Here is a 27,175-nt window from a genome sequence, read left to right as displayed (position 1 = left end):
CCTCTGACCCTCTTCCCTCTCGTGCTCTCTATCTCTCATTCTCTCTCTCTCAAATAAATAAATAAAATCTTTAAAAAAAAAATAAAGTGAGGTATAGTGCTCGCTTCGGCAGCACATATATACTAAAGTGAGATATAAAAGAAATTTTAATTTAGTTTTCACACTGAACTCTCTAACTTGGCTTCTTCCCACATCAATCACTAACCTTTCTTTCCCCTGACTTGGCATATGTTATATAGTAATGTATTAGACATCTTAAGATCTACTACGGAAATCCAACCTGTTAGATTAATCTAGTATATCTAGACATTCTTTAACCAAAACTATACTATTTTGAAAAATTTTTATGGTATATTTTAATATCTTCAATCAAAAATTCATCTTTATTATTCTTCTTTTAAAAATAATAGTTATTCCAGCCTGTTTATTATTTCAGGTCAACCTAGTAATCATTCTGACAAGTTCCAAAAAAAAACTCACTGTATTTTGACATTAATGAATGATTAGTAACTAATTCAGGAAGATTTACACGTATCACATATATCCGCATATAAGAATGTCTACTTGTATACATGTAATGTTCATTTTTTTCTACTATGACCAAAAATTATGATCGCTAAGACCAGGGAATAAAATATCTAAAAATGAAGAGTTAAAATTATTCTAAGTAGGCAGCAAAGTGATTAGCAGCAAAACAGGTTGGTAGTGCAAAAAACCATCGTGCACTAAAATGTTGGAAAGAAATTCCCCTAAAAAAAACTTTCAAGGCCCCCAGGACATTAGTGATGCCCTGGGTTGTGAAAATAAATCACAGCTGGAAGCTGAGGCTTAAAGGTCCCCCACTGACACAAGCAGGTAAAGTCACACTATAAGAAGGGAACCTGCCAGTTAACAGATGGGATAATAGGAAGTTCACCCTGGAAGGGGCAACCAGGTTCCTGTCCCTGTCAGGCAGTAATTTTTAAAATGTAACCTTATCATGGTCCAAATTTTAGACATTGTAACTTCATTCACCTAAATGGTAAAACTGCTTCTCTCGGTTGTGTGACTTTATAAATAAGACTAGAGAATAAACTAAATCAAACCTATGACGTATTAACAGATTTTAGATGAAATTTTATAATCATCACAATTACTTGCTACTTGTTACTAAGTTATTTGAAACATTTAAGAAAAATCAGACATATTAATGATTAACCTATTAGACTTACAATTTTAATTTGAAAAAAAAAATAGATGTTTCAAAGTGTTCATTTAGACCTGACTTCTACATCTATCAGACTTACATGAGTTATGTCTTTGGAAAGCTTTTACCATTAGGCTTATAAGTACATTTTAGAAGTTTGAAGTATTTGAGAGAAAAAACATATACAACTTTAAATGCAGGGGACCTGAGTGGCTCAGTAGGTTGATCAGGTCTTGATCTCAGAGTAGTGAGTTCAAGCCCGGCTCTGGGCTCCATGCCCAAAACAAAACAAAAACAAAAACTTTAAATGCAGCTTAAAACATTTAAGGGTATTCAACATTGCAAAAAGAGTTCACTGTTTAGCGGAATGTAATTTTTTAAACTGATACATTAACTGAAGCTTTGTCAAGGGTCAAATATTTTTATTTTTATATAACTACTCTTAGATTTGTTTTTTTTTCTCTTAAGATTTTATTTGACAGAGAGAGAGAGAGAGAGACAGCGAGAGAGGGAATACAAGCAGGGGGAGTGGGAGAGGGAGAAGCAGGCCTCCCGCCAGCAGGGAGTCCGAGGTGGGGTGCGATCCCAGCACCCTGGAATCATGACCTGAGCCGAAGGCAGATGCTTAACAACTGAGCCACCCAGGCACCCCCTATTCTTAGATTTATAATTGGGGGCACCTGGGTGGCTCAGTTGAGTGACTCTTGGTTTGGGCTCAGGTCATAATCTCAGGTCCTGAAATCAAACCCTGCATCCCGCTCAGCTTGGAGTCTGCTTGGGATTCTTTCCCCCTTCTACTCCCTCCCCCTCTGCTCCTCCCCCTGCTCTTTTCCACTCTCTCTCAAAATAAATAAAAATCTTAAAAAAAAATGTGGGAGTAAAACTTAAAAGGCTTAAGAAAAACTAGGTATTTAAATACTCAATTTTAACAAGTTGAACATCATTCTAAATAAAAGCACAGTATTGTACACACAAAAACATCCCTCCCAAAAAACCTCAACTGGTGTTATCAAAGAAACACTAGCTTTCTTTTGCACCTTGGTTTATTCCCACGAATTACACATTTTTTTCATTATACACTCTCTTAACTATTGTATGTTCAAACTGATTATCAGTGAAACAGAAAAACTTAATTCTGTATTATGATTATGTAGTCTTTTTTTTTTTTTTTAGATTTTTATTTGACAGAGAGACAGCGAGAGAGGGAACACAAGCAGGGGGAGGGGGAGAGGGAGAAGCAGACTCCCCACCGAGCAGGGAGCCCGATGTGGGGCTGGATCCCAGGACCCTGGCCGAAGGCAGAGGCTTAAGGACTGAGCCACCCAGGTGCCCCTGTAATTAGTCTCCTTACTGAACTCATTTAATGGCTCCCCGCCCCCCCCACAAGAGGCTGTCCTGTCATTCCTGGAAATGAGATTTTTTTCTTCTTTCTGAAATGTCTCTTATTTTTGTTTCCTGTGTTATTGCATTGGCTAGAACTTACAGGATAATATTAAACCTATATTCTTTGCCATGCTCTGACTCTCATGGAAACGCATCTAGGTCCACTGGGATGTTGATCTAAATCTCACATATTTTATCAAACCATTAAAATATCCTTCGATTGCTCAAAATTAAGAGTTTTAAAATTAGGAACGTGTGTTGAATTTTATGAAATCATTTCCTGGAATCTTAAATGTGCTTTCAATTACCGGTTTGTCCTTAAGGCAATATAAAACAGTAAATGACAGCTCCTGAAACTAATTGACGGTACTTTAGGGAAACTGAACTCCAAGAAAAACCAAGCTGCGGACAAGCCAACTCGCCAAACACACAAAAAACCACTCTTACAACCAAAGTCCCTCTATAACAAAAACACCTACAGGAGAAGCGTGAGCTTCCGCCACCTTTTCAAGCAGAGGGCGACTCAAGAAAAACTCTTCAGTCGACACTTAGACATATTTGGAGTCTGCAACTGGGATTGGGACCTTTTCAGAAACCGTTATTTTCCACCCGGAGTGTTTGGGCCCTAGGCTGAACTGCTGTGAACAGTTCCCCATTCAATGACTTCGTTTTCACGTACTGAAACTACGCGAGCATCTGCCTTCCTGTTGTCACAACAGCCAGCTCCCAACTTCTCTAAAAGTGTCAAACTATAACAAGGCGTACGTGAGAGCCCGGTCCCGACAAAGACACGCACCTTTGTCCCCGGCGCGACGCAGGCTACGGCCCCGAGGGCCGCACTCGTCCCCCCGCGGCCGTCCTCATGCCGGCCCGGGCGCCCGGGCTGCGGCGCTGCTAGCGGCCGGCCCCCGAGCCATGCCTCCCGGCGGGCGGCCAACCCGCACCGCGGCCCATGGCCGGGTCCCCACGCGCCCGGGGGAGCCTCGCCAGCCGTGCCGCTGAGCCGGCCCCGTAGGAAGCGGAGAGACGCCGGCTCCACGTCGGTCGAGCAGCTCGGGACCTTGGGCGGGCTGCAGTGGCGCCCCGGGAGAACTTGAGGCGGCGGACGCGGGCTCCGAGCCGCTCCCCGGACGCCGGCCGTTAGAAAGCGCGCACCGAAGGACCCGTCCGCCCCCCGGGCAAGGCCGCGCAGAGCCCGCCCGGCGCGGGCCCCGGGAGCGAGCGGAGGCTGGCTTCCAGGCCGCGCCGAGGTCCGTCAGGGCAGCTCCCGGTGTGGAGACACGGCCGGCCCCCGCGCGGAACTAACGGCCGTAACGGAAGCGCGAACCGGAGGGGACTGGAGGCCAGAGCCCAGGGGCGGGGCGGGCCGCAGGGCCGGCTCCCTCACGCACTCGAACGGCCGCACCGTCGCCGCCACCTCCGCCGCCTCAGACCGCGGGCGCTTCGTTGTCACGAGCCGGAGGGAGGGGGAAGGAGCCGGGAGCCTCCGGGCTCCGGCGCGCCGAGACCGCGGCACCCCAGTCACGTGCCTCTCGGCCGGCCAATGAACTCCTGCGGGCGCGGTGACGTCAGGGCAGCGGCGTGGCCGGTGACAGCCGGCCCCCATCACGTGGCCGGGCGCACTCCAATGGGCGGTGCCGGGGCGACCTGATGTTCCCGGCGGCCCGTGCGTCGGCGGTGGTTGGGTGGTAAGATGGCGGCTGTGAGTCTGCGGCTCGGCGATTTGGTGTGGTGAGTCCGGGCGGCCAGGGCTAAGCGAGGTGCGCCGGGGAACTCCCCCACTGGGCGCGGGGTTCGCGGCCAGCCCCGGAGCTGCTTTTCTATGCGCTCCAGGCTGCGGAGAGAGGGCGAGACGAGGTGCCGGCGCTGGGAGCGACGCCGGGCGGAAGGGGCAGCCCGGCCCCGGGGGACTGAGGCCGAGAGTGGCCGCGGCGGGCCGGGCTCTGAGCCCCAGGGCCGCCCGGGGGAGGGCTTCGCTCCGCACCTGCACGCCGGCGGCCACCGTGAAGGGAGTCTCCGGCGCCGCACAGCTCCCGCGGACGCCGGGTCCTTGGGGTCTTCCTGAGGCTCCCCAGAAAGCGGGAGAGCCGGGGAGCCCGCGGGGCCATCTCGCCTGGGCAAGCCCGTCAAAACCCGCGTTGCGATGGAACCGACCTGTGCGGGCGGCTTGGCTTGGGGTGTCGAAACCGGACTGCTGGCGCTGCCCCGCGAAGAAATGGAAGGGAGACTTCTCCTTTACAGCCGAAGGCTTGGCAGTGACCAGTGCCTTCTTGGGTGCCTCTCGTGGTCTGCTTCTGTGTCCCAGACAACCGCCCGAACCAAGACTGACTGTCGCCGCTTCCCTGGAGCGACGTAGCTCACTTCTCAACCCAGAGGAGGGTTTCCATTAGCATTTGTCAAAGCCGGGCTGGTCTCACGGTGAATTAAACTAGACTGTGTAAGGGGAAGTCTGTGTTTACATTGCAAACTACCCCCAGCCCCCGGCAAGGGAGACTCTAGACAAGTGACTCTTGATTGGTTTTGTTGTTCTGTATTCCTTGTCACCAAAAGAATGCACATACAGTATGCACCTTTGTATTTCAGTTCTGAAGAGTTTGGGCCTCCTGGGCCCAGCTGTGGAAGCCAGATTAAGAACTCCTGTTTGCCAGCTTTTGTTTTGGCTCTTGAGGGTGCAGGTGGAGAGTTAGGAAAATAAATTTCATGTTGAGTGGGTTGAAGGAGATGGACTGGCTTTTCTAGGGCAAATGCTGACTGTGTGTTTTCTCTAGGGGGAAACTCGGCCGGTATCCTCCTTGGCCAGGAAAGGTGAGTGTCTTGCTCCAAATGGAAGATATCTGAAGTTGAGTTTAAGAAGGTGGAGAATGTAAGATTCATTCCTCTCAGTTTCTGGCGTTTAGTTAAACTGGACCTATTTAACAGAGTTTTTCTCTCTCTACTCTCCGTTTGTTTAGAAAAGACAATATAATATAAACTAGGTCATTTAATCTGCAGTAAATGCTTATCTCTTGAATCAGAGATGGTTTTGGTGAAGTTTTTTAATCCTGGAAATCAATTCTAATTTGAATTTAGCTTTACACTTAAATGTAACAAAAGGAGAAGAAAATAAATTCTCCAGGAAGAGAGGAATCTAAATGTAGGTTAGTGAAAAGTCAAAGTATTTTTGTCCCAACTAAGTTTAAATCTTCTTTCCATGTTACCATATGTGCTGCTCCAGTGCATCTTTGCAGAAGTTGGCATTCCAGATTTTGCATGAGGCGATCCGTCATAGCTTTCCAAATGTTCTGTTTTTATATTCTTGCTAGGAGCCCAGGAAATGTCTTTAGACTGTCTCCTTGCAATATGGCATTTTCATTGCCTCAGTTGTTCTTCATTGTCATTATTACCTGTCTCAACTCTTCCTGCACAATTTTTTTTAATTGAAGCATAATTGACATACAATGTCATAGTAGTTTTCAGGTGTACAACATATTGATTCAGTAATTCTATACATTACCCAGTGCTTACCACGGTAAGGATAGTCACCACCTAACATCATTATTTCACTGAAGTATATGTAAAAGTGTTCTCTGCATTTCTTCAGTGATGATAGGGTCATGTGGTTGGAGGAGTTGATGTTGATCTTACGCTTTTAAAACAGAGTCATTGCAGTAGAAGGGATATTCTACCTACTGAGCACTGCTACATGGTAGATGTAGGGAACTTCTAGAATATTTGCACATTTCCACACATCTCAGTAGAAAAGTGCCAGACTTGGACATGTACTACCTGGGTTCTTTCTAAGCCTGTTCCTTTTGTTTTATTTCATTTTTTTTCTTACCAACTTGGAAGTGTGGAAAAACCTTTCCCCCCCCCCCTTTACTCCCCAGATTGTTAATCCACCCAAAGACTTGAAGAAACCGCGTGGAAAGAAATGCTTCTTTGTGAAGTTTTTTGGAACAGAAGATCAGTGAGTAGTGCTCATCAAGAGTTTCACTTTCCCTTTGGGCGTTGCTCTGGATCTGAGCTGCTTGTGAGAATATTCGAAGGACCCTAGTTCATTTTTACTGTAGTCTGTCAGGCATATTGTTCTGGCTTTGTATACCTAAATAAAAGGTGCTATTCTTAGCTTATAGAAATTGTCCTGGGGCCAATAACAATTTCAGTCAAGTGAGAAATAGGACTCACTATTTTCTAAAGATGATAATCACAATAAGATTATTTCTCATCTCTTTATCGAATCCCATAGGTAGTTCTTTTTATTAGGGCCATGTTTGGTTCTCTTTTAATGGCTGGTTATCATTGTGGTTCATGTATGAGGTTTACAGTGAAATCAGGACCATTCATTTGAGATTCTGTGATAGGCCATATAGGTCACAGTGAGGAGGAGAATGTGTATTTACCTGAATTTCCAGTGATTTGTTCAGCTTTCTGGTTATTACATGGATTTGATTACCTGGGTGTAGCTAGATGGTTTAAGTAGTTGCATTTTCTACTTAGGATTTTTAGAGAAAAATGTAGTTTGGGGTTTGAAAAATGTGAGTTTTCTGAGAAATCTAATACCAATGGTTAAAATATATGTTCTTAGAAAGTGATATATGATATTCTATAGCAAAATCTCTTATAAACAGTGTTCTTCACTCATTCAGGAGTTTATATGCCAGAGTGCTCAGCCTGGGTTGGAGGGGTTTTTTTGTTTGTTTGTTTTGTTTTTTAAAGACTTTATTATTTATTTGACAGAGAGAAAGAGACCGAGCATGCACGGGCGAGCACAAGCAGGGGGAGAGGCAGAGGGAGAGGGAGAAGCAGGCTCCCCACTGAGCAGGGAGCCTGATATGGGGCTCCATCCCTGAACCCTGGGATCATGACCTGAGCTGAAGGAGATGTTTAATGGACTGAGCCACTCAGGCGCCCCCTGGGTTAGAGTTTGGCATGTTTATCTTCACCATGCAGGTATACCAATATACCAGTTCTCTGTCACAAAACAACTTAGCAGCCTTTTGATGACGATATTCAAGGGAGTCACTGGCTTCTGGTATATAACACAAGTGCTAATTGTACAGCCACACTTCGAATGTTGACACCAAAAGGAACTTCCAGAGAAAAGCAAATGTTGTGGGCCTTGCCTTTCAGGAATTCAGGTGACAAGACATAACCAGTTCAGATGGGAATAGGTGCAGAGTGAGTGATACAGGTGACTATTAAAGCGCTCTAGAACACGGAGAGATCAGTGGAGAACACTCAGGTCATAGAAGGGTGATGGAAGGGGTGCCTGGGTGGCTCAGTCGTTAAGCTCAGGTCATGATCCCGGGGTCCTGGGATCGAGCCCCGCACCGGGCTCCCTGCTCAGCGGGAGCCTGCTTCTCCCTCTACCACTCCCTCTCCTGTGTTTCTGCTCTCGCTGTGCCTCTCTCTGTCAAATAATAAATCTTTTGGGGGGGGGGCCTGGGTGGCTCAGTCGTTAAGCGTCTGCGTTCGGCTCAGGTCATGATCCCAGCGTCCTGGGATCAAGCTCCACATCAAAAAAAAAAAAAATAAGAAGAAGAAGGGTGATGGAAGAGATGGAGTTAGAATCTGCTTCTGGAGGACAGATAGAATTTGAATAGGCAGGAAGAAGAAGGGCAGTGCAGGCAGTGGGAATACTGTGAGCAACTGGGTGTTAAGTTGGATGCGTGGGCAGAGAAAGGCTCCCCACCTGGGGTAAAGAACTGTGCTTGAGAATAACAGGCAATATGGTTGACCCAATTTGGTTAGCTAAACGAAGATGTACAAGTCTAAAACAAAAGTGGAAACTCTTGGAAAGTAGAGGCTTGATGAGATTACAGGAGGCCTGAAAGCCATTGTGTTCTTATAATTTAAGCAAATGCTGGAAGGTCAGAAGAGTAAACGGATGCCTACTACAGGTGAGACAGGAAATTGGAGTTGAGTGCATTTCAGCACTTAACCGGGCACACAAGTGAAGCCAATGAAAGGGATGCACTTACTGAACACAAAAATAACCTAATGGTGTTAGTAGTAGTGGTGGTGATGTGATTTCTAACTAAAATTCTTTGAGGGGATTCATAAGCAAGTGGATTTTGGGCAACTGTTAGATATAATATCTTTAAGCTTATAAAACTTCCTTGGTAGAATTCCACATAAAAACTTATTGAAAAACAAGTTGTCACAGGACCAACACATTATCTTTTTGTGGCTAGGCGGTTGACAATGAAAGGAAACAGGGTAAGGATCTCCAAGCACTTATCTGAAGGGAGAAGGGTTCTTAGTGATCAGTGATCAGACATTATTTACTATCTTTAAGTTATCTGAAGGTGAAGTGTCCAGGGAATTACTTTGAGGAAAGAGCTCTGGATTTGATGCTGGCCTGCTGTGCATTCAGATGCCATTGCACCTGCCCTACAATTTGGGCAAGCTGTTTTCACCTTTCTAAGCCTTTGTGTCCTTGCCCATATGTGGGATGATACTCCCTACCTCGTTATGCAGGAGAAGTAGTGTCACTTGTTCCATAGGGTGGTGTGGTATACAGCAGGGATTCAGTAAACTTCAGGTGGCCGTATAGATATATTACAAGGGAGAGAATAAGCTGGTAAGAAGCAGGTGGCTTAAAAAAAAATAAGGGAAACGAGAGAAAGGATTTGTGTTTGGAAAAGGAAGGCATTTGTGTTGGAAATTCCTAAGGACTTCAGCCAGGTCTGTTTTTTTATTTTGTTTTGCTTTTTTGTTTTTTGGGGTTTTTTTTTAAGATTTTTTTATTTATTCATTTGAGACACAGAGATAGAGAGAGAGCATGAGCAGTGGGAGAGGCAGTGGGAGAGGGAGAAGCAGACTCCCCGCTGAGTCAGGAGCCCGATGTGGGGCTCAATGCCAGGACCCTGGGATCATGACCTGAGCTGAAGGCAGATGCTTAACCATCTGAGCCACCCAGCCGCCCCTTAAAGATTTTATTTATTTATTCATGAGAGACAGAGAGAGGCAGAGGGAGAAGCAGGCTCCCAAGGAGCAGGGAGCCCGATGCGGGACCCGATCCCAGGACTCCGGGATCATGACCTGAGCTGAAGGCAGACACTTAACCATCTGAGCCACCCAGGCGCCCTTGCTTTGCTTTTTTGTTTTTTAAGATTTTATTTATTTGAGAGAGAGACAGCACAAGCAGGGAGGAGAGGGAGAAGCAGGCTTCCCGCTGAGTGGGGAACCAAACACGGGGCTTGTCCCAGGACTCTGGGATCATGACCTGAGTCTAAGGCAGACGCTTAACTGACTGAGCCACCCAGGGGCCCCCAGGTCTCTTCTTTGGACCAAAAAGGCTTCAAACACAAAACAGTAAATTGTTCCACCCTTTTTTTTTTTCTTTCCAATTGTTCTATCTTTATGGAAAAACTATGCTGTGCCTTGCCAGGAGTGCTGTGTGCAGTCGAGTCCATGCTCCCAAAGGGATCTGATGGAACTAATTAAGATCAGAAAAGAGGACCAAGTCAGATCAAAGAGTAGGATTCTTTAATGTGAAAAAGTCAGAATTGTTGAAATGATGAATGACCGTAAGAAGGTAAACACTGACCTGTTCATAAATCATCAGACATTTCCGATAGCAGCCCTGTGAGTAGAACAAATGCTGTGGTGACCAAGTTTAGGGCATGCATAAGAAGTACTGTAGGAAACAGACTTTTGAGAAGTGTTTTAGGTGGGAAGTACAAGTGGATTTTTAGAGATGAGTACTGCTTTGTGAAGGGCAAGGCTATAGGTGGTTCCAGAAGAAACTGGGCTCTACCTCACCTTTGATGCTTGAAGTCAGGGAGAGGGGCATATGCTCCTCGCACATGTTGGTTACGGGGCTCTGACTTTGGTGGATAGGGGCTCACCGCATGGGGCTGCTCCTGAATTTCTGAGCAATATAGGATTCAGTCAGGGATGTTCTTTTTCAAAACTGTACACTATGTATGGGGAAAAATATTTATAAATAAGATTTCTTTAATATTAACAGGGATCTTTATTAAAAGAGTGAAAAGGGTAGCTCCTTAAGATAAAGATTTCAGCGGCTCACTCAGTTAAGCCCAGGTCATGATCCAAGCAGGGAGCCTGTTTCTCCCTTTCCCCGACTTGTACTGTCTCTCTCTAATAAATAAATAAAATCTTAAAAAAAAAAAAAAAAGGGAAGATAAAGATTTCAATCTTCTAGAAAACTAGTTTTTCTCTCTCCCTTCCTCTGTCAAAACATCTGACAAATTGTGTTGATGTCCTGTTAGGAAGAGAGAGGACCAGACCTTCGTAACTGATGTCCTATTAGGAAGAGAGAGGACCAGACCTTCCTAACCAGCCGCTCCTGGAAGGGGAAGGACTTAGTAAGATGGCTGGATTCAGCTGTCTGAGCCTGGATGGCGAGTATGGGGGTTACTTATGGTTGTTTTCTATTTCATAGAGATACAAAGGGGAAAATAACTTTAGCATAACTTTGACAACTCTGCCAGGTGACCCCACCCACAGATGAAGTCTCAGGCACATGAGAGCCCACCTTGGGCAGGGAGTTGCCCATCAGAATAGAAACTGAACTCGGGGTTTGAAATTTTCATCAGGGGCCATGGATGGCAGAAAGGAGGGAGCTCATTTAGTCTGTGGGTATTCAAAAACGCCCAGAGATAAACAGTTCAAGAGAAGACTACTGGCAAAAGAAGATAGATCCCAAATGACCTTCTGAGAGTTTCTGTAGCAGTCTTCATACCTGATCCTACAAGAGCCGTTTTGGGAAATGGATAGGATATTTGTTCTGGTTCTCACTTTTTAACAGATTTGTACACTGAGAGGCAGGAGATTTGTGGAGTTCAGTGATAGAATGTCCAGGATCCCAACCTGAGATACTTTTTTCATCAAGGCAAATATAAGGTATGAAGTGAGTGAGTACTAAAGTAACTTTTGGAGAAGAACCTGTGGCTTGTATTTACAAGCAGATTGGAGCCATCCGAGCATCCCTCTTTCTTTTCGCCTGGCACCTGATCGCCCTGCTTTCCCTACATCCAACACTGTGCAGTAGCTGGAGAATGGAGCCAAATGGATGGTGAGCACGCTGCTATTTGGACTGAGCCAGCAGTGTCCCTCTGCCAGGGCTGGAGAATACCTGTCCTAGAGAGCACTGAGTAGATTTTCCTCTCCCAGCACCAGCATCCATCCTACACGTGACTCCCCTCATGGCTGAGACAGTGGACTCCATGAGCAGGTGTGTCATGCACCAGAATTAAAGAATCTGGCACAAAAGAAGCAGCTGACCATATTGGCATAGACAACACAGCTTGAAAGCCTTCTCCAGCATTTGGGAATATTTTCAAGTTTTGAAAAGAGAATCTTCTAAATCTATTTTATCTGCAAGTCTTTGTTGATGTCTGTATGATAATCATTGCTTGAGATTAACTGACAAACTCTTATTTTCTTTGTGGCTTTTTTTTGTTTTGTTTTTTGATTTGTGGGTTTTGGGATGTCTTGATTTCTGAACAGCTTAGACTTGGAGCTGTAACAACTCCGTAATCTTCAGCCTCTTTCAGTGGTTTTAAAGCAGGGCAAGCATACAAATCATTTGCTCAGTACTACTCACCAAATCTAGATGGAAAAGCAACTCATGTCTTCTGTCCCCATCTTTGTTCTCACCTTTGGACTGTGCTGACACGTGTGTGTTCTCCCTCCCACCCCCACTCCCACCCAGGTCATTGTGTCATGCAAAGTCTGAGACACATACGTGAGAGTTTTGGATTATTCATAGACCCACGTGTTTAATATGTGTACATGGTATGATTTAACCTAAGGGAAAAGCAGGTCAGAATTATGGAAGTTTTTGAAAATGTGAGGTGTTTAATTTCGTTTTGAGTGGAGTGTGTAATCTGAGAGTGGCTTATAGTGGAAAGTTTATATTCACAAGTGAAAAGAATTTACAGGTGTATCAGAATACCATAAGTTTGCTGCTCCTGGCTGTGTTACAGGTGCAGTTACACCGGCAACCAGGCAGTAGCTACTCACCTGAGGAAGTCATAGGGGCACCTTCTGGGTAGAGCAGCCCATGTTCTACAGCAGAGACCTTTATTGTTGATTTGTTGTTTCTTAAAGATAATACATGTTTATGGCACCCCCCCAAATTAAGCTATGAACTGTGAAACAGTTCCATTCATTCCTGTCCCTCAGCCACCCAGTTACCAGCCCTTGGGCATCCAGTTATACTAGTTTCTTACGGCATGTCCCTCCAAAGACACTGTGTGCAGAATCAAGAAATTACATATTCCTTTTTCCTTGTTTTTACACAAGTGATAGTGTAGCTCACACACTGTTCTGCATATTGCTTTCTTCCACTTAGCCAGATATCTCAAGGGACCTTCCATTTTGTCCTTTGTAATGACGTCACTGATTGCCACTACAAACAATGGGGTTTACTTCCTTGTATGTAAAAGCAAAGGCCCATACTTTACATACCACTTGACTAAGCTTGATTTTTGACTCCCAGCCCAACAGTAACTTAGGTAGAAAAGGTCCAGCTCCTTCCGGGCATCAGGAGGATGATAGGAAGGAAATCATAAGTCGCAGCTCATATCACAGAAAGAAACAGAAGTCACCTAAAAAAAATAACGGGGGCACCTGGGTGGCTCAGTCGGTTAAACGTTCCGACTCTTGATCGCAGCTCAAGTCTCAATCTCAGGGTCATGATAAAACAAACAAAAATGTACAGGCAACAGCAACAACCAGAAAAGGCCACCAAAGCCTTAGAACATTTAACCCAGAGGCCATCATTCCAGCCCCTCTGAATATGCTTGGAAGGCATCATTTACTCAGTGATTATTTATTGAGCACCAGTTGCATACCAGGCCCAGCTGATGGGCCTCAGTGAGAATGGTACATTATTGAAGCCCTGGATGAAAAGCATACTCTTTAAGGAGACAGGGTTTTTTTGCAATATAGCCTTTAGAGAAAAAACTATTCAGAAGGCTAAAGTGATTTCAATTTGGCTCGCTTTCAAGAGGTAATCCTCCTAGGGCTCTGGTGGGCTGGCTTTTTATTTACAGTTTTTCTGATTGGGGCACAGTGCTTCAACAATAGACTGATTTCTTAACTAGATTAATATTTCTTGGATTTATCCTCTTGATATTTATACTGTCCATTCTTTTAGCAAACCATTTTCACTTTTCAAAAATGGCCAGAGAGGAAAATTTCATTTTAGGATGCAAATGCCAGAATGGAATTTTGACTGTACCATTCTTCTGGCAGAAATCAGTAATCCACTTAAAGTGCTTCAGTGAAGAAATGGGCATGGGTTGTTGGTCCTTCCTCCACAGATGTCCTTACCTCTCCACTTCCTCTGGTTCATGTGGGGAGAGGGAGGCAGGGATTAGGATGCCTAGAGTGTATTGTCCCATCTCAGGGAGCTCCATAAAACCACCCCATTCATCTTACACCAAAACTTGTGTGGGTCTTAGCTTCTAACCTGAAGCTCAGAGAAGGAAGAGGCATGTCGAGGGCACGTGGCCCTTTAAGCCTTATCGCTGGTATTTGTGTGATCTCAGTAGGACAGCTTAACCTGCTTTTCAGGGCATGTCTGGCTTTGCATCTGCTCTGGTGGTCTGTCCTTAGAAACACTAAATGGGAGGAGAAGCAGGAGGGTCTGTTCAGTGGTGTACCTGCCAGGCAATGTAAGGTCAAAATATGATTCCATTTTTCCTCCCCAGGAACAGACCAATGCATTCTATCATGGCAAGTTTCAGACTTTAAGATGAGTTAGTCACTGAAAGGTACCTGCTTACCTCACCTGGTTGGAACTTTATGCAGTGAGACAGCATCTGAGTCCTTGTTCATCGTTCCGTTCTCTGTGGCTTTGTTTAGCCATAGATAACATGCTTAGTCCTGGTTTGCTATCACATTTATAGGCTAATAGTCCTACGGCTATTGTGTTTGTACAGATCCATGGTCACAGTTATTAGCATAACACTTAAAGGATAGGTGGCTGTTGGTGGGTTGACTAAACTATTTTTATGTAGAGATTAGCAATTTTTTTTTTTTTTTAAATGGGCTCCGTGCCCAGTGTGGAGCCCAGTGCAGGGCTTAAACTCATGATCTTGAAATCAAGACCTAAGTTGAGATCAAGAGTTGGACGCTTAACTAAGTCACCCAGGCGCCCCACATTTTTATTATTATTCGTGAATATTCTCCAGCTTTCTCTAAAGGAGAGGACCCTCAGTGTGATAGCTTAGTTTCTCTATCCTTAACCTGACCCCTTTTTTCAGAACGTTATGCTATGAAACCTGTGAGTATTACACAGTAAAAATGTATATAAGTTAACTGTTACCTTGCCAAGCCTATAAAATCCTCTCCTTTGTACTGGGACGCTGAATGTCATTTAGAAAAACCACAGGAAGCCAGCTGGGGCAGATTTGTTCAGGTCAATATGTAGGCCAGATATTCCAGAAGTGACAACTGATGGATTTTTTACTTGCGTGTGTTACACATTGATGGTAGGAATTAAAAAATAAACATCATAAGAGTATGTTGTACCTTTAATCACAAGCAGAATCTTGTTTCTAAAGACCTCCTGTTACGACTGCTGCCCTAATTCCAAATCATGTGTCACATGTTTTGTGTGGTTTAGTAGCCACAGACAGGATCATTTATGACCAAATATAATGTATCCTGTAAGAGGAGCAGATTTCAGATGCTGCATTTCTTGAGCCATGGGAGCATCCCTGATTCTCAGTTGATGACAGATTGTCATTCTGGTTTGGGTGTTGACTGGGCAGTGATGTTACTGTGGTCGATTATGCTTCCTGATGCCCTCGCTCCATGACGGGCCCCTGTGATGAGAATGGAAGAACATTGCCAGGCTTCCCCTGCCCTACACAAGTGGCAGGCGATGTGTGGTTTAGTGTAGAAGGCTGGTGAACGAGAACAGACAAATAGCCTGCAACTTGTGGAAGATATTCTGGTTTTGGTAGTGGTGGTGGTTGTGCTTGACTTGTTTCGGGAAGACATACTTTTTATAACACCCCAAGAGTTTGGGGTGGGTGGTAACATGTTTTGAAAAAATAGCAGGCCTGGTTCAAAGTCCAGTTAAACCAAACGGATATTTGCATTCTGTTGTGATGAGGTATTTGATAATTTCTGGCATGGGCAGTGTGGATCATACCCTTTCTGTGTGTGTTTTCTGCTAGTGCCTGGATCAAAGTGGAACAGCTAAAGCCATACCATGCACACAAGGAGGAAATGATCAAGATCAACAAGGGAAAACGATTCCAGCAGGCTGTGGATGCTGTCGAAGAGTTCCTCCGGAGAGCCAAAGGGAAAGACCAGGTGAGAGACTGATTCTTGCTTTATTCCAGCATCTGACTGGTTATTTTGTCATAGTATCTAACAGATTAAACATGGCCCAAACCTAAACTCTGTTTTTATGCCATGCCAGTGGCGAGAACACTACTTCAGTTCTAGGGTATCCGCGTTTGGCTTATCAGCTTGAAACTCCATGCATGTGGCACTTTTCTGAAATAGATTGCTGTTCTTAGGAAAGTCACTTGGACTCAGGAGAAGTATCTCAGCTTTTGAATACAACACAGGCATTTCTCCCTTTGACATTCTAGAGATTAGGAGTGTTCTTGGGTATATCCACTGCCTGGGTGTAAATCCCACTTCTTAGCTTAGGGTACAGGCAAGTGATTTGACTTTATCTGCTTCCCCAAGTATCAGTGGAAGCAATAGCAGAACCTATTTCATAGGGTTGTTGTGTGGATAGCACATGTAAAGCGCTTCTCCTAGGGTGTCTGGCTTGTGTAAATGGCGGTGGCGGCGGCAGTGGCTGCTGTGGTGGCTATCATTGTTATTATTAAACTTTCAGACATCGTCCCACAATTCTGCTGATGACAAGAATCGGCGTAATTCCAGTGAGGAGAGAAGTAGGCCAAACTCAGGTGATGAGAAGCGGAAGCTTAGCCTGTCTGAAGGGAAGGTGAAGAAGAACATGGGAGAAGGAAAGAAGAGGGTGTCTTCAGGCTCTTCAGAGAGAGGCTCCAAGTCCCCTCTGAAAAGAGCCCAAGAGCAGAGTCCCCGGAAACGGGGTCGGCCCCCAAAGGATGAGAAGGTTTGTTTTACCTCTGCAGCTTCCGGGATTAGTGACTTCCTTCTGTCTCTGAAAGAGTTGAGCTCTACAGTGTGCCTCAGCTCACTGAGTGGACATAGAAACCTGTGCTAAGCACTGCCCTAAAGAATCCTGCAGACCAGGGGAGGGACTCAGCCTGGGTGCACAGGTATGAAATAGGAACACAAGGCAGCAAAGGATCTCGCATTCAACTAAATGGTCGAGGCGGGAGAACAGTCCGCCTGAGCCAGCATGCAAGGGCTGGCACTGGTGGAAGGGGCTTAAGAAAGGGGAAGGCATTCCAGAGACAGAGGGCCCAGCCTATGTAGGGCTTGATGTTGGCGTGGATATTCTTTTTATAGGTAGGGGACAGGGAGGAGAGCAGAGAGCTAAAAGTGGGTTGTCACTGGATTGTGGAGGGCCTTGAGGTCTACTGAAGCAGTATTTACTGTCATGGAGTCCATAGGGGGCCACAAACATGTTGGGAGCTGGGTGTCAGGGTGGTGGTGTGCTCCAAGCTGCATCTTAGCAATGGTGGAGGGCAGAGAAGAAAGGCTAAAACTGGTCAGAAAGCTAAAGCCAGGTTTGCATTTATATAAGGAGCTATATTGATAGCAAATACTGAAAGGAACTGCCTGAGAGGCACTTCAGAGGAAGAGCTCATAAGATTTAGCAACGGGTTACAGAGGAAAGGGGGAGGGAGATGATTTCACTTTTTTGTTTGGAAAATGGTAATAACTTTCTCAAGAGCAAGAGTCAGGAGTAGAGTTGGCGAACGGAGCAAGAGGACTAGATCTGTTTTGAGTGTGATGAATTTGAGGTGATGCCAAGACTATTAGGGAGCCTTGAACTAATGTCAGGATGGAATGTAGATGTGGGAGACAAATATGTAGAAGTATATTGGAGAATACATACAAAGTATATCTGAGGTCCGGTGGGATTGGTCTTCAGAGAAAGTAAGGAGGGAGCAGAGTGAAGGGTAGGATTCTGCCTTGCAGGGAAAATACCCGTAGGTCAGACCTGGAAGGATTCAGAGGAGCCATCACAGTGAAATAAAGTGGAAATAATGTACCTTTCACCTTCCTGAAAAGATTTGGGTCAAGTCTCAAAAGCCAAGGGAAGAGAATTCGAGATGGATGGGGTAGTCTGTGAAAACGGGAGGACTGTTAGAGCACAATCAAGGGCAAAGGAGCCAGATGGCTGGCAGAAACAGCTGGGTGATAAGGCCTTGACAAAACACTAGACTGCATCAGATCGCGGCCTGCGAATTCAGACACCAGCGAGACCAGACAGGTCATGGCAGCAAGGGGAGGCTGGCTGAGGGTCTGCAGCCCTGACCTACCTCCACACTGAGAGCACTAGGGGTGGCAGCAGCTGGTGCTCTGGGGAGGTCATTGCTCTGTCCATGGGGTCCCAGCCAAGTTTGCCAGGTCATCTGGTTTTTCCTCTAGAGAAGCTGGAAATACTGATTTTTATGTGTAACATTCCAATTTTAAGTGTTACACACTAATTCAAAATTTTAAAATACTTTTAGGTCCAAGGAACATCTCTGGGCCAGATTGAGCCTGTGGGCTGCCACTCTGACCACTATGTTAGAGAAAGTCCTCACCATCAGACAAAGCCGAGACTGAGAGTAGACAAAGTGACTAGCGGTCAGGACAGCCCTGGCTGACAGTGAGCACAGGGAACTGCCAGTCAGAGGTGGAGAAGGTGGAGAAAACAGCTAGCCGTGGTGCAGAAAGAACTTTTCGGGGGTGTGTTCTAATTTGATCCAATTGAATTGATTTCCTGGGGATCCAGAGGCATCTGAGCTGTCAGGTTTTATACTGTTCTCCAAATTCCTATTTTCTGCTTTCTAAAGCCGTGGATCTCACCAACTCCGTGCTGGCCCTGCAGAGAAACGACATCTTTTTGGAAAAAGAGAAGTGTGCAGGAGAGGTGAGGAGGAGGTCTGAGTCGGAACTGTGACTCCATAACTTGCTGCAGCTGTGTGGCCTTGGCCAACTTCCTTTGCCTTGGTTTCCTCGTCTGATCATTGGGAATAATAGTGATACCTGTCTTTCAGGTTTGTCGTGAGAATTAAACGAGTAACAAGAGCGAAGCATCAAGAACGGTGTGCCGTGCACCACGCATTTGATGAATGGCTTTATGTTTGTCAGTGTCTGGCAGGAGCCTGTTCTGCAGTGAGAGCGTAGTGGTTTTAGTGTCACCCGAGGCCGCCACCGGGCATTACTGCAGGGACTCTTCTCACAGGCTCCCAGGGAAAAGCAGTTTGCCCTTGAATCTGAATTATTAATCAGGGGATAGTAACATTTCTGCTGCCATTCTTGGAGTCAGGTCCGCAGCCAAGAGGTCTGCTTGCTCTTTACCCTTAGTGCAGTGCTTCCTACAGTCTCCTTGCTTGGCCGGCCTCTAGTGAAGGATTTGTCAGCTGGAGAGGAAGGAGTGTGGCTAGTGGTGCAGGGCAGACACAGCCCTTTCAGTTCAGACAGTTGGTTTTAATTAAGCATCTTCAGAGATGTAGGGAATCTGGGCTTGGAATTTTGGTGCATCTTCTGATCTAATAGGTCCTGCGGTCTAAAAAGAGTGTGTGTTGCTACAGTAATGGCTTCTTTCTGAAATAGCAGTAGCCTAGGCTGATAACTGGGCAAAGTCTCGGATGATAGCCGTTAGGAGCCATAATCCCCTGTCCTGTGAGGATTAGTGGAAAAGGCTGACCTTTTGACACAGAGGCGTCAGTCACGTGCATACAGGGAAAGCCTGGGTTCGTGCCTTGGCTGTGGTGTGAGAGGTGTGCCCTCATCCTCTCTCAGGGGCTCTCATTTCCAAGTCCTGGGCTGAGAAGAACTGCAGCTCTGGGCACACAGCACCCTGACAGCACGGAGCCCTCAGGGCTGTGGCTCTCCTCAAATCCCCGAGTGATTCAGGGACTGCTGACTGGGGAGTCGGGGCCTTCCGCTGGTGCCAGATGTAGAGCCAGTGTCTCCACCCCACTCTACTGTTCTGAGACCTTAAGCAGGTCACTAGAGCTGTGCTGCCCCTAGCCACAGGGGCAGATACAGAACATGTCCATCGCGGCAGGACGTTCTTAGGACAGTTCTACACTAGGCCTCTTTTTTCCCCAGAGCTCTTTGTTCAGCACGTGTTGATCGAGAAGCCCCACATAAGCCAGATGTCTAGCGATAAAGCAGCATGATAGTTAGACCAGGCCCCTCTCATGTTCACTTCTTTAGTAAATAGCGAGCATCTCCTCTGTGCCAGGCATGGCTCCCCACATGGGATACAGAGTAAACAAAATTGGCAAAAGTCTTGCTTTCATAGAACTCACTTATAATAACATCACCATCATGTAGGAGGATACAGAGGGGTCATTGATAAGGTGACATTTCTGCGGAGACCTGAAGTGAGCATGTGAGTCAAGCAGATAACTGTTGGAAGAGCATTCTTGGTAGTGCAAAGGCATATGCTTGATGTGTTTGCGGAATGGCTGGAGGGCCAAGGCGGTGCTGGTGAGTTGGAGAGTGGTGAGGGGGAGAAAATATAATAGGATATGAATTCGGAGTAGGGTGGAGTTGGGGGGTTGTAGAACTTGTAGTGCCCCGTAGGCCTGACTGTGTGAGACAGGAAGCCAGTTGTAGGCAGAGAAGTGTCCTGCTGCACTCTCGCTCCTGTGTCTAGTCTAGACTGCAGGGTTCCAGAACGGAAGCAGGGGGATCCTTTTTGCTACAGTCGAAGTGGCAGGGGATGGCAAAAAAAAGGGGTCACCGATCCGCAGCTGTAAAACCATAATCATTGCTAGCAGATAGGAGGGTGGAATCAAGAAGGACCACAAAGATCTCAGCCTGGTAGAACGGAGCTGCTTTTCTAAGACTGTGAAGACAGTGGAAGGCACCGTTGGGGCAGGGAGATCCAGAGTTCAGTGGGGCGTTCAAGATTCCCATGAGATATCCAAGTAGAAATGTCAGGAGGGCCACCGTGCCTGGAAGATCCCACATGTGGAAAAGGAGTGTGCGGTGAACTTGGTGGAGGGGATAAGACACAGCAGGTGTCAAGCTGAAGCAGCATCCTGCCCAGGATGGGTGTGGGCCAGGCTGTTGGGGAGGAGGTACACCCCGTTCCACTGGGTCCTGCCCTGGCATCAGCCTGGAGAGAGAGTGGGCCTCTTGGCTCCCAGCTGCCCTGGATTGGAAGTCTGGCTTTGTCACTTAGTAGCTTAGTAGTTAAAACGCTAGGCACAGGGGCGCCTGGGTGGCTCAGTTGGTTAAGCAACTGCCTTCAGCTCAGGTCATGATCCTGGAGTCCTGGGATCGAGTCCCGCATTGGGCTCCCTGCTCTGCAGGGAGTCTGCTTCTCCCTCTCACCCTACCCCCTCTTGTGCTCTCTCTCTCTCTCTCTCTGTTTCAAATAAATAAAATAAAATCTTTAAAAAAAAAAAACGCTGGGCACATTTCCTCATCAGCACCATGTGGCTTTCTTAGTTTTTCTTTTTTTTTTTTTGAGATTCTCTCTGAAGCCAGTACTGTTTTTTTAATATTCATTATTGGCCATAAGGAATCTTCTCTGTGACTTGGTAACAATACTGCACACCATAGTTGGGCTTTCCAGAGACATCTGTCCTTGTGAAACTTGGGCACAAGAAGACAATTTGTTATTTCAAGAACAGAGAAGAAAGCTTTGCTCCATGTTGATGAGAACTTGCCTGGTTTCTCCCAATGGATGGTCAGAACCGTGCCTGGGGACTTAGGCCGAGACGGGAGTTGGCTAGGGGGTTCGTTTGAGGTGGACTGTAACTGAGCGAAGCGACGAAGTGAAGAGGTGCTCCCCGATTTGGTGCAGGAAGACATCTGCTACTGAGGTGGCCTCAGTGTCTTGACCATCTGCCTTTCCCTCTCTAGGATCTCACCATCCCTGAGTCTAGTACCGTGAAGGGGGTGATGGCTGGACCGATGGCCGCGTTTAAATGGCAGCCGACTGTGAGTGAGGTAACAAGCTCTCCCACAAGCCAGGATAAGCCCAGCCTCCAAGCTGGTTTCCTGGCCTGTGTTAGGTGCTTTTCTTTTCCCCATTTTTAAAATTGCAATAAAGTACTGAGGTGTTTGAGGGGGAAAAGTGCAAGTCTCCACCCTCATGGGTGCTCAGTTTCATTCATGTTCGATGTAACTTCTTCCAGACCCTTTGCTACAACCCCCACTCACTCATCATTTATAGAATTATATACCCACTTGGGGTTTCTATTGTTGGGAATAGGGTTGGTTTTCATAAACGTGGAATTGGCCCACACGTTTTTTCACTTAATGCTTTATAGACACCTTTCACTGTTCACATATACAACTCTGCTGTTCAGTAGCCCCTTGGAGTGGATGCCCCAGTCCCCTGTTGAACCTAATTGTGAAAACCCTTGAAAGTCCTGCACTCATTGCCCTACATTTCTGTTTATATCGATCCTCCATGAGACGAGACACTCAAGGGACTGGCACCAGACACAGTAGGTAAAACCCTGAAATTGGGAGAGTACTGAGAATTGATTTGGCCTCACCTACTCAGTTATCCAAAAGGACTGGTAAATGCTGCATTTTAAAAATACCAGTATACCTCTTAAATATTTTCTTGCAGTGTTACTAGAATAATTTTTATGCCACCCTGACAGAACTGTCTTTTCTTTTCCACTTTGTGGAAAAGTAGCCAGTTTCCCTCTAGCTGGAGCAGGGACTGTTTATAAAAGGCTTAGACCAACAATGGGAAAGGGCTTCCAGGCAGTTATATAGTTGAGACCAGCTGCCAGGGGTGTTTCAGCCAGAGGAGAGTCAGTTACCAGGCAAGGTGACCTCTGGTGGAAGATAAGTTGTTTTATTGAATCATTTTCTGGTTTCAGCCTGTGAAAGATGCAGACCCTCATTTCCATCATTTCCTGCTCAGCCAAACTGAGAAGGTGAGTCAGTCTTCTACATTTGTGATCCTTGGTCAGGGGCTGGCCTAAAGGGAGAAGGTGGCTCCATGGAACCTCACCCTACTAGTCTGAAAGGTTAGGCTCTGCTTCTACCACTGCCCAGAGCAACTAGATAGAAAGTCACATGGAGGCCCACTCGTGAATCAGGTGTTGTTACAGTTAAAAGTAAACCCACCCCCACCCCCACCCCCGCCAAAAAAAGCATTTAAGGCTCAGCAGCTGTGTGGTTGAGACATTTGTGAGTCTGGGGCAGAAGCCAGACCTTGTGAGCTATCCACACTCATGAGGTAGCCCTTGCTGTTTGGTGGATGCATTCTCAGGCTTGCTGTGCAAGCAGTCTCTCTAAACCATCGGTTTGTGGAGGGCAAGCTTCCCAGAGTATCTGCAAGGCCATGAGTTAGGCTGAACCTTGTTATAGGACCTGATAGGCTGTGGCTTTGGAGTTGGACAGATCTGGGTTGCAAGCCCAGTTACACTGAGTAGCCTTGTAACTCTGAGTGTATGACTTCATGAATCTGATCCTTAATGTCATCGTCGGCAAAAGAATCTTGCAGAGTTGCATAGATATTTAAGTGAAGTAGTCTATGTTACCTTTCTGATGTGTCCTTTGGAGTTCAGTAAAGTCGAACAGCAAATAGGTTTCAGTGTTAACACCACACTTTAGGCCTAACCTCTTAGGGAAATTATAACGAAGACCAGTTAAGCATTCACTTTAATACATGGTCTTTTTTCCTCCTTTATTAGCCAGCTGTCTGTTACCAGGCAATCACAAAGAAGTTGAAAATATGTGAAGAGGTACGTAGGTTCCGTGCCTCCCTATTTTTCTCTTCCACTGGGGCCCTTGGCATGGGCAGACTGACCTGATGAGCTGTGCTTCCTTTCCCTAGGAAACTGGGTCCACCTCCATCCAGGCAGCAGACAGCACGGCCGTGAATGGCAGCATCACACCCACAGACAAAAAGTAGGAGCTTTGATGAAAAGGCTTCGTGTGGTTCTAGTTCTGTTAGGGAATAGGGGATGACCCCAAGGGGCTCTTTTTAAGGGTTGTATCCCAGCCGTTGGTGGGACTGAATGGAAAGAGAGAGAGTTACAATTTTTAGTGAGTTGCCTGGAAGTAATTTGACCTGCAGGAGACCAAGGTCCTATAAGTACATGGTCGGGTTGCCTTCATAGCTCACTGGTGAGTCTTCGAGCTGGAGGAACACTCAGTTTGGTGGTTCTCAGACACTCCCCTGCCTCAGAATCACCTGGAAGGCCACATGTAAAGCATCAACTGCTAGGCCCCACCCCCCAGGGTTTCTCAGTCAGTAGATCTGGAGTAGATCCGGAGAATTTATAATTTTGGACACCTTTCTGGGTGTGCCGCTGCTGCCAGTCAAGACACCACACTTTGAGAACCACTGGCTTGGTAGAACAGTGATGAAAACCCTGAGACTGGCTGTGGTGGGGGCAGGTGGCTGGTGAGAGGTGAATCACCATCGTCCCGCCTTCCCCAGCTCTCCCTGCTGTTGCCGCCCGGTCCTTCCCACACACCTGTCTTGACTATGGTCCCCAAAGCTTAGCTTGCGCCCGCACACCTCTGCCTTTCCTCTGGTGGTATTTGCAGTCGTGTGTCTATAAGTGCAAAGACAGAGCACTGTCCTGAGCCCAGTGGCCGGGTCTGAATTCTCTGTGCGTATCTCCTGTACAGTTCTTTCTCAGAGTAAAAACAGTATGTCTTTTACTTTATTCATAATTTTTTATGCTGATGAAATCCCTGAAGATTCCACCGGTTATTTTGGGTGAACAGCCCTGGGGAGAGTAGAAAAGGCAGAGGCATGTTCTATGCTAATGAAAGGGAAGATGGGCGTCACCCATTGATTTAAGGAGGATTGTGTTGATTTTTTTAAAAAAATGACAAGGATGAGGCTGAGACCAGAGTCCAGTGCTTTCACCTAAGACCTTTGTTGCCTCATTAGTCAAACCGTTTTTTGACATGAATGTGAAGCCAACTACAAAGTGAAGCAGCTGTATGGTGCACTAGGTGTCCTGGAACGCCAGGAAAAGAGAATTCGTCTATTGTGATCTAGAGTCGTCGGGCAAGCTTAAACTACCCAGACAGCTGGGAATGACAAAAGATCTCCTGGGTTTTGAGCTTTGGCTGGAAACTTAATGGGGGAGGTTGCCATTTGGTGAGGAATGCAGTGGGTTCTGTTTTTATCATTGGATTCAGGCTGGGACAGAGAGCATGTGAGAGTTCGTATTCCACCAGGGATGAGGGGAGACAGTTTCAGTATAAGAGCCAGTTTGCAGGGGTGGCTGTGAATGTCACCCCAGGAGACTGAGAATCTAAAAGGGTAACTCAGGTGGAGGTGGACAGGCTGCAGAGAGGGTCTGGAGCTGAAAGAAACCCAAGCCAAAACCAGAACACCATGTAGTAAGAAATGATGGAAGAGGCATTGGTTAGCTATATCACATGCAAGGAGTGAAGTGCAGGAACCAAAAAAAGACCTTTGGGCAAGATAAAATCATCTGTAAAAGCACATAGAAATAGCAGTAGTAGCCAATAGCCCCTAAGTTCTCAGCATTGCAGGAAGAAGCAGGCCACAGGAAGTGAAGGTAAGCAGAACATGTTGTCCACCTGAACTCTAGTCCCCCAAGATGAGCATGGGCCTGCGGTTAGAAGGGCAGGGTGGGGAGGCACGGACAGGCCAGCGGAGAGCAGTGCCAGAGAGGTTCAGGAGAAGGCAGGCATAGGAAGAATTCATGTTCTGGAGAATTCCCCTGGCTCCAGGCTTTGAAAAGGGTCAGGGCCCTTCTCTGCTGACAGCAGGAAGAACACAAAGGTAGTGTCGGGTGTCGAGCTGGGGAGGGAGATGAAGACTATGATCCTGAGTCCTACAATTGAAGAAGTTGGCTGGCTCTGAACACATTGCTTCGGTTACTTGTCACGGATTCTGATGTGCTTTAAAGTGGCATCTGAAAGCCTGGTGTTTGGGGTGGCCGATGAGGAAACCGCTGCAAGAGTCAAAGACACGTGCCTGCTTTCTCGCTGTACCGGAACTGGAGGCTCAGACGCTCTATCAAAGCAGTAAGGGAACAAGTTGGAAGACTTGCCCTAAACCAGTAAGGCACACTTCTTTCTGTGGCAGGCAAGGGTTTAGAAAAGCCCACTTAAATTGAGGGACACTTCAAAACGATGGCATAATGAGAAAAGGCATGATGTGCACATGCTGCTGCTGGCTCTGCAGCGGTGCTGTCAGCCGCTGAGTGGACTTGCTGGTGGATGAGCCCCCCCCCCCACCAACCCATCGGTATCTCTTTTTCAGGATAGGATTTTTGGGCCTTGGCCTCATGGGAAGTGGCATCGTCTCCAACTTGCTAAAAATGGGTCACACAGTGACTGTCTGGAACCGGACTGCAGAAAAAGTAAGCATTCATGGGGGTGCTTGTCGGGTGGGGTGGGACGGCACCTTGACCCTTGGAGTTGGAGTGGCTTAAGGATAGGAATCTTCCTGTTACCTCCGCCCAGCATTCTGCATGCGTAGAGCAGGAGAAGCCAAGCTCTTAGTTCAGGCAGGTGAAGCTGTAGGTATATGAGCTTAGGATGTTTGGTTTTTGTGTTTTCTTTTTTTAATTATTTAAATTCTTGTTAACATACGTGATAAAAATTGGTTTCAGGTGTAGAATTTAGTGATTCATCACTTATAACATCCAGTGTTATATAACATATATCATCACAAGTGTCCTCCTTAATACCCATCACCCATTTAGTCCATCCCCTGCCCACCTCCTTCCATCAACTCTTAGTTTGTTCTCTACAGTTAAGAATCTCTAAGCTTTAGATATTATTATAAAAAGTAAACATTTAGGGGCGCCTGGGTGGCTCAGTTGTTGGGCGTCTGCCTTCGGCTCAGGTCACGATCCCAGGGTTCTGGGATCAAGCCCCGCATGGGGCTTCCTGCTCTGCGGGGAGCCTGCTTCTCCCTCTCCCACTCCCCCTGCTTGTATTCCCTCTCTCGCTGTGTCTCTCTCTGTCAAATAAATAAATAAAATCTTAAAAAATAAATAAAAAGCTCACTAGGATGCGCAGTGCAACTGGAACTCTTAAAAATAAATAAAACGTAAACATTTAAAAGCACTTGGGTATAAAATGAAGTGAAAATTCTCCCTTTTCTGCCATTACCTGAGGTAGCTCACATCAGGTGTTTGTATTCTCTTTTTTATGCACATGCAAATATATACGTGTGTATAATAGTAATTCATTGATACTGAGTGCATAGAGATAGATCTGCTTCTTCCTTTTAATGGCTGCACTGTGTTCTGTCATTGGGATTGTATTAACAGCACTGTACAGTAGAGCATTCTACAGTGCTGGAGATGTCCAGTGTCTGCCCTGTCCAGTGTGGTAGCCACTAGCCACATGTGGCTCTTCCAACACTTGAATCATGGCTAGTATGATGGAAGAATTGAATTTATAATTTTATTTCACTTAAATGTAAATAGTCCCCCATGGCTAGTGCCCACCAAAGTGGACAGGACAGGTTTAGAAGTTCTTAACCTAAGGTGGTGGTCCACCACTTCAAGGGTCTGTGCATGCCCTGAAATGGAATTCCAAGTC

The 27,175-nt window shown here is 46.3% G+C and overlaps 2 protein-coding genes across 12 annotated transcripts in view; one reads left to right on the top strand and one right to left on the bottom strand.

Annotated features, from left to right (window-relative positions):
• UBN1 (ubinuclein 1) overlaps positions 1 to 4,085 on the bottom strand; it is a 39,457-nt gene extending 35,372 nt beyond the window's left edge. For 3 of the 4 annotated variants that reach the window (XM_028117433.2, XM_028117436.2, XM_028117434.2), the window contains exon 1: positions 3,366 to 4,084. The gene's annotated coding sequence lies outside the window, so the exon portion shown is untranslated. Of the gene's footprint in view, positions 1 to 3,365 lie in introns of all 4 variants that reach the window. The other variant, XM_028117431.2, reaches the window with a different exon arrangement.
• Positions 4,086 to 4,200: 115 nt separating this feature from the next.
• The window catches only part of GLYR1 (glyoxylate reductase 1 homolog), a 35,610-nt gene continuing 12,635 nt past the window's right edge, over positions 4,201 to 27,175 (top strand). For 2 of the 8 annotated variants that reach the window (XM_088017333.1, XM_088017335.1), the window contains exons 1-10: positions 4,202 to 4,300; positions 5,338 to 5,374; positions 6,436 to 6,515; positions 15,712 to 15,850; positions 16,389 to 16,631; positions 21,524 to 21,610; positions 22,501 to 22,557; positions 23,320 to 23,370; positions 23,463 to 23,536; positions 25,884 to 25,983. In XM_088017333.1, the coding sequence (XP_087873459.1) occupies positions 4,263 to 4,300; positions 5,338 to 5,374; positions 6,436 to 6,515; positions 15,712 to 15,850; positions 16,389 to 16,631; positions 21,524 to 21,610; positions 22,501 to 22,557; positions 23,320 to 23,370; positions 23,463 to 23,536; positions 25,884 to 25,983 (906 nt within the window). In that variant the 5' untranslated portion in view covers positions 4,202 to 4,262. Of the gene's footprint in view, positions 4,301 to 5,337; positions 5,375 to 6,435; positions 6,516 to 15,711; positions 15,851 to 16,388; positions 16,632 to 21,523; positions 21,611 to 22,500; positions 22,558 to 23,319; positions 23,371 to 23,462; positions 23,537 to 25,883; positions 25,984 to 27,175 lie in introns of all 8 variants that reach the window. The other 6 variants (XM_088017339.1, XM_088017338.1, XM_088017334.1 and 3 more) reach the window with 5 other exon arrangements.

The sequence above is a fragment of the Eumetopias jubatus genome, unplaced genomic scaffold (assembly GCF_037043125.1).
Source record: "Eumetopias jubatus isolate StellerSeaLion01/CBP00866 unplaced genomic scaffold, mEumJub1_p1.0 scaffold_12, whole genome shotgun sequence".
NCBI lineage: Eukaryota > Metazoa > Chordata > Mammalia > Carnivora > Otariidae > Eumetopias > Eumetopias jubatus.
Note: the sequence above shows the minus strand (reverse complement) of the source record. Positions and strands in the feature narration are given on the sequence as shown.